This window comes from Maylandia zebra, linkage group LG11 (assembly GCF_041146795.1).
Source record: "Maylandia zebra isolate NMK-2024a linkage group LG11, Mzebra_GT3a, whole genome shotgun sequence".
NCBI classification, from domain to species: domain Eukaryota; kingdom Metazoa; phylum Chordata; class Actinopteri; order Cichliformes; family Cichlidae; genus Maylandia; species Maylandia zebra.
The window spans coordinates 18,135,090-18,141,986 of NC_135177.1; the positions used below are offsets into that span (position 1 = coordinate 18,135,090).

Below are 6,897 nucleotides of genomic sequence, written 5' to 3' on the forward strand. Positions count from 1 at the left end.
CCCTAAACACAAGTAAACATGACACAACACTGGGAAATATACCATTCACATCTGCACCAAATTGAAACTCTACTCTCAAAACCTAAACTCTGCTATCAAAACCTAACATTCCTTTGTCAAAATGTAACTCTGTTGACAAAATGACACATACTTGCATCATATGCAAACACCTACAGAGCAGGGGGAACACACTAGTCTACTTTATATAAAGCACTGCAGTCTTTGATTTTCATTGTTCATTCAGAAGGCATATTTTCAGGAGACACATTTGCAAACAACCAAAAAAGCAAATAGGCCTACTCAATATTGTACATTGCAGTACCATGAATTCAGATAAAGCAAAAAAAAACAAAAAAAAAAACAACCCATAATACAGTAATAGAAAAAACACTATACTGTAAACAAAAAATCATGACAATTGTGCATACGTGGGCTCATGGATCCCGCCGTCTGTTGGGGTCTGGCCACAGGACCTCATCAACATCGCAAGCAATGTCTTCTCCCGCTAGGCACCGGGGAAAATATCCTCTTCCATGTCAAAACCATCCATGGATTGCTGTCACCTGAATGTCGCCGCAGGCCTGTTCCATTGCCTGCAGAAGAGGCATGCAGGCATGTAGTTGGCGGTCATATACACGCCATCTCCAAGCCGAAAAAAATTCCTCTATAGGGTTTAAAAATGGTGAGTAAGGGGGCAAGCATACCACTTCAAGTTGACTGTGGTTGGAGAACCAGGCCTGGACCAGAGCAGCCCGATGGAAACTGACATTATCCCATATCACCACAAACCTGGGCTGATCTGGTCTATTCTGTACAACTATATCATGGAGATCTAGAAATGTGAGTATATGTTGGCTATTGTATGGACCTAGTTTTGCATGATGATGCAGAAGCCGTCGAAGGCTTATGGCGGCACACAATGTGATATTTCCCCCGCGCTGCCCTGGAACGTGCACAATTGCCCTTTGGCCAATTACATTACGACCCCGTCGTCTTGTTTTGCACAGGTCGAATCCAGCTTCATCAATGAAAATGAATTCATGAGGCTGTGCAGCTCCATCCATGGCCAAGATTCTCTGTAAAAAAAAAAAAAAAAAAAAAAAAAAAAAAGAGAGAACATATTACTGTACTACAGTGCTACACATACAGAACCCTCACCCCATCACACGGGTACCTGTGTAGCTCTCAGAATGTATTCATGTGGTACTGATATGGTACATATTCAGCTCGAAGTCCTTTGACCCTGTCACTGTTCCTCTCAAATGGTACTCTGTAGAGTTGCTTCATGGTGATGCTGTGTTTTCCCAAGATGCGTCTGATGGTGGTGATGCTCACATGGTTTATGTTGTTGAACACTTGCCTGTCTGCAAGTATTTGCTTTCGTAGCTGGTGGAGACGGATAGCATTGTCTGCCCTCACTAGGTCCACAACGGCAAGTTCCTGCCGTTGTGTGAACAGGCGTTGGCGTCCTCCCCCAGAAGGTCTTCGAGTCATTCTAGAGAAATACAACCACATATTGTCATTGGTTTGCTTATTTTTCTTACAGTACTTTACTGTATATACTGTATCATCCACTGTACAACACTGTACTTCAATATAAGTAATCATGGTATGTTTCACAGAAACTACCACTTTGGCTGCAAAAGGAGCATTAGCACCCTGCAATACCCTGTACACTTGATATGGTAACTGTAGAACAGTACTATGAAAACCATCTGAGTAGAGTAGAAGGCAGTGAGATGAAGACAGACCTGTTTTCTAGTCGGAATTTTCTTATTACAGATGCCACTGTGAAGCGGCTTAGATGTGGGTGGACTCTCTGCCCAGCTTCCCTCATAGTCAGGCCGTGGTTGATGACATGGTCCACCAAAGTTGCTCTTATATCATCAGAAATATGGGTCCGTGCATGGCCTCTTTGACCTCCTCCTCCTCTTCCTCTTGCTCTCCCTCCATCCATGCTTGCAAAGTTCTTGAATTGGCTAAACTGAGGGCTTTTTGTGGTTGGCTAATTGGTGTTCAGTTTTGCAAGTAAGTGCCTTCAGGTGTATATTTGAGTGGTTGCAATTACCCGATGTGTTTTGTATTTTGGATACATGTGTTTTCCAAATGGCACCCTGAAATTTCATTTTTGAACGAAGTGTCTTATGTATGAAATAGAGTGTAGTATGCAGGACCATGTGTGTTGCATAAAGGAGTAAGTGTGTTGCATAATTGCAACCAGAGTGCAAAGCAGCACTTTTGTTTAAGGTATGGGTACATGTGTTTGGGGTATGGTAACAAAAGCTTCAAGTTGTGTTACTTTAGTCTAAGCATGGGTTTATAGTGTTCAAGCAACGAGCAAAAACTGTAGATGTGGGTGGACTCTCTGCCCAGCTTCCCTCATAGTCAGGCCGTGGTTGATGACATGGTCCACCAAAGTTGCTCTTATATCATCAGAAATATGGGTCCGTGCATGGCCTCTTTGACCTCCTCCTCCTCTTCCTCTTGCTCTCCCTCCATCCATGCTTGCAAAGTTCTTGAAATGGCTAAACTGAGGGCTTTTTGTGGTTGGCTAATTGGTGTTCAGTTTTGCAAGTAAGTGCCTTCAGGTGTATATTTGAGTGGTTGCAATTACCCGATGTGTTTTGTATTTTGGATACATGTGTTTTCCAAATGGCACCCTGAAATTTCATTTTTGAACGAAGTGTCTTATGTATGAAATAGAGTGTAGTATGCAGGACCATGTGTGTTGCATAAAGGAGTAAGTGTGTTGCATAATTGCAACCAGAGTGCAAAGCAGCACTTTTGTTTAAGGTATGGGTACATGTGTTTGAGGTATGGTAACAAAAGCTTCAAGTTGTGTTACTTTAGTATAAGCATGGGTTTATAGTGTTCAAGCAACGAGCAAAAACTGTAATTCAGACCTGGGAATCAGACTTTTGTTTAGGGTTATTTCGTTTATGCTACTGTAAGAAGTATTGGTGTTTTGAGTTTGAAACAAGCCAGGCCACTCACCATAATACAGTGCGCCTAACAAAAGCTATGTCAGATGGTGTACAAGTGTATAAAAATGTCTATATATTTGCAGAAGTTACAGTAAAGGCGGACTCACAACGCTATGCTGGTTTCAATTCCTTTTAATCTAAGTGTGCAACATACAACAAGAATTGCATTTTACAGAATTCTTCATGTGAAAGTTATCCATGTTTTGTTTGTGTAACACAAAGTCACTCATAATGTGACCTCTGCTAAATGTAGCAATGTAGTTTTCATCTGTTGTTTGCAAAGTTAAACAACCAACTGGGCAAAGATCTAAGGCTAGGGTCCATAGCTCAGTGCTATCTGGGTCTAGATAATTAAATACATACTAATTAGAAGTCTCCACGATTAAAGAAGAATAACAACTATGCTGCATTGTTCTTTTAATCCTGATGCTGCTCAAGGCCTTTTTAAAGCTTCTTTAAATAACTGAATTGTTGTAGTTTTGAGTTCATTTGATTGATATTTCTGTTTTATTAAAGTGATTTGTTTCTTTTTATTTTTGAATCAGTTCATTTACTGAATCCTCTTTAAGATTGTTTTATTTCATTGCTGAAGCATTATTAAGCTGCAAATAATTGTTTTCATAGGACAGACTTGTAAATTATTTATTTATGTATTTTTATGATCAGTGACTTTTTAGTAGAATATGCTTTGCAATCAGTTTGTGTGGTGGTTCTCAAAGTAAATTTCAATACAGTTTAAGTACAGATTAACTGTGATGGATATTTTAGATATATACGTATAATTACGTACACATGTTAACAATGACATGCACCTGTAACCAGATGATGTTTGAAGCCTTTTAATTATCTTCCTGATCTGATTTATTTCTCTGTCTGTCTGTCTCTCTCTCTCTATATATATATATATAAATATAAAAGATCTAAAGGAAGACTGAAGTTGTCACATTCAAATGAAAACTGACTGTACATCTGCATCATCAATGTTCGTGTCATTCCTGGAAGGACACTAGCTGCTGGGAGATTTCAAGTGACATAATAATGAGTATACATACTTTGCACTTTTTGACACTATTTTTATGCATTTGTTTCATTTACAAGATTTGCCTGATGTTTTTTTTTTTCATTTTAACCTTCGAGTATCAGTTCAAAATGTTTTAGAAATGTTAAAGAAAGCACAAATCCATAAAGTACATTTTTTTAAAGGAGCAAATTTTAAAATATTTGAGAAAAAATAAAAAGACTGTTGTTTATGAAACTTTATATTTTTTGAGCGAACTCTTGGTGAATATGTGGAAGTATTGTGAAGGTTTAAAGAAAAACTGGGCTGTGCTATTTTTTTTTCATCAGCTAAGAGAACAAGACCAAAGCGATCAGTGGTGCCACAAAGCATACAAGGATGGTACTTGTTGATTTGCCAGCAGTTGTGCTGCTGGGCTGTGATCCTGTTGTTGTGCCAGCAGTTGTGCTGCTGGGCTTTGATGCTGTTGTTGTGCCAGCAGTTGTACTGCTGGGCTGTGATCCTGTTGTTGTGCCAGCAGTTGTGCTGCTGGGCTTTGATGCTGTTGTTGTGCCAGCAGTTGTACTGCTGGGCTGTGATCCTGTTGTTGTGCCAGCAGTTGTGCTGCTGGGCTGTGACGCTGTTGTTGTATCACTGTTGCAGAGGTCACCCTGGCAGCAGCTGACTTCTCCTCCAATGATTCCTGAGAGCTGTGCAGTTTGTGTGTTTGAACAAATCATCTTGGAGGCGCAGCCCTTTACTTTAGTAGTTTCCCCTCCTGCATTCACTGAGAAAACAAAAATTATTCTACTGTGCTGCAAGTTTTAAAAAAGGAATCACTGAATATTCCTCTAAGCAGAAAAGAAACATACAGAAACTTAATGTTCTAGGCCTGTTACCTGCTGCTGAGATGCAGTAGTCCTCATTTCTGTTGCAGGTTAAAGTTTTGGTGCAGTCATTTCCATCACATTGCGAGCATTTTTTCCCATTTGGCGAGGGTATGCTCCAATCTATGAAGCACAAATATATATGTCATATTTGTTTCCTTGATTATTTTATCAAAGTGCCAAAAAACATCAGATATGCAAATACTGGATGCTTTAATCCTCATCCATCAGGAGAACTCAGTGATTGAGAAAAAATTAATTTTCCTAAACCTGGCTCACTTTGGCTACGTTCACACTGCAGGTCTTAATGCTCAATTCCGATTTTTTGATCAAATCCGATTTTTTTGTCTCCTCGTTCACACTACAAATAAAATGCGACAGCAAACGCGCTCTAGTGTGAACGCTCAAAGCGGCCCGCATGCGCAAAAGAAGATGTCACACACAACGCGCTCTGTTTAGACCAAGAACAAACAGTATTGTTTGACTGATGGCCGTTAATATAAAGACTTCGGACTTTACGTTTCCCAATTTTTGCTTTAAGTTATTTTGTTATTTACATAATAATGTAAATAACCTAATAATGATCCTTATTGCTGTTTAAGAGAGGAGCGGTGCTTCAAAGGATAGCTGCAGATTTCTGTCAGAATCTGCAGATTATACAGTACAAATAAAATGTTTACGTTGTCTTCCCAACAGTTTCACTGACATCTACACTGGATGGCTAGGAAGCGTTCGCGATGTCTTCTCGGGCGCTGATAATTGGCTTCAGTCTTGTGTCGGTGACGTAAAAGGCGGATTTAATGCGACTTGACCGTTCAAACAGCAGTCGCTTTCTAAAACATCGGATATGTATCGGATTCAGTACCACATACGAAAGTGACCCAGATCGGATTTGAAAATATCGGATTTGCGCCGTTCACACTGTCATAGCATGATCGGATATGGGTCGCATAGGGTCAAAAAAATCGGATTTGATGCGCTTTCGCCTGCAGTGTGAACGTAGCCTTTGTAACTTTTTCCACAATATTAATAAAATCTACTTCTTTATCACAACAGGAAATACTATTTCAAAATACCAAGAAACATGTTGTAAATTACCAGGGACATCTTGAGAGTTGCACAGATGAGAGGTGCAACACTTGCTGTTAATTACAACTTGGGCAAATCCAAAGTTGACTGAGCCACTGAAGCACTGATCAGGCGTAACACAAGTTCTCCCCATAAATTTAAATTCTGAACCACCTGAAACCAAAGAGGAACCATTGTAAACTCGGTCACTTCAAAAAATAATAGAAGAACTATAAAATACCATTTTACCCATATTTGAAATCATTCTGACTGAACCACACTGAGTATTGGATGGACATTCTTTTGTTGTCTCATTGCAGCTTCCAGATGGTCCTGGTATGCATTCATAACATTCCAATGGACATGCTGATAAAAGACATTTAAATAAGGAGTTAAATCAACTTTTCTTGCATTAACCGTATGGACAAATCCTGAAACTCCAACTAAAATAAATAGATTCAAACAAAGGGCTAAAAGTACAATAAATAGTGCACTCATTTGTAGGAAGTAGACACATTTTTTGCTGGGTTGTAAATAACATGATGTAAAAGCAATAAAAAAAAAAGTTTCATTGAAATTACAGAACTTTCTTTAAAATGTTAAAGAACAGATAACCAAGGAAAAACTTGCTTTTAGGGAGCAGCAGGATCCCAAGGATCAGCGCAAGGATCTGCATTCTGTGATGGTCAGATAGAAGTGAAATTTAGTTTAGTTTCTGTTCAGGTTGTAAGTAATTCTTATTGGGGGGAGTGGTTTCTCTCTCACTCTGACCACCACTTAACCCTTCCTTTGACAGTGAAAGAACCTGACAATCAAATTTTTTTATTTGCATAGCAAATATTAGCCTTTGTTAAATTTGTAAATAAATTATCTTATTGGTAAACCTTGCATTTCACACACTTTTGGTTATTTGAATTTCTGAACTTTTTAGACATGCTTCTGAGATCCTGTGAAAGCTGGT

General features: G+C 39.1%; 1 protein-coding gene and 1 long non-coding RNA gene across 2 annotated transcripts; both read right to left on the minus strand.

Moving 5' to 3' along the window:
• Nucleotides 1–371: 371 nt before the first annotated feature.
• On the minus strand, nt 372–2,289 carry LOC143421062 (uncharacterized). Its single transcript, XR_013100793.1, has 3 exons — nt 1,752–2,289; nt 1,175–1,495; nt 372–1,076 (listed from the first exon to the last, which is right to left on the minus strand). It is a non-coding gene; the product is annotated as an uncharacterized LOC143421062 (long non-coding RNA).
• Nucleotides 2,290–2,913: 624 nt separating this feature from the next.
• On the minus strand, nt 2,914–6,333 carry LOC111501291 (uncharacterized; the record flags this gene model as incomplete). The annotated part of the gene is made up of 4 exons (XM_023154500.3): nt 2,914–4,768; nt 4,881–4,991; nt 5,967–6,110; nt 6,186–6,333. Coding segments are annotated over 4 exons (840 nt in total), but the record flags the coding sequence as incomplete, so codon positions are not given.
• Between the last annotated feature and the right edge of the window lie 564 nt (nt 6,334–6,897).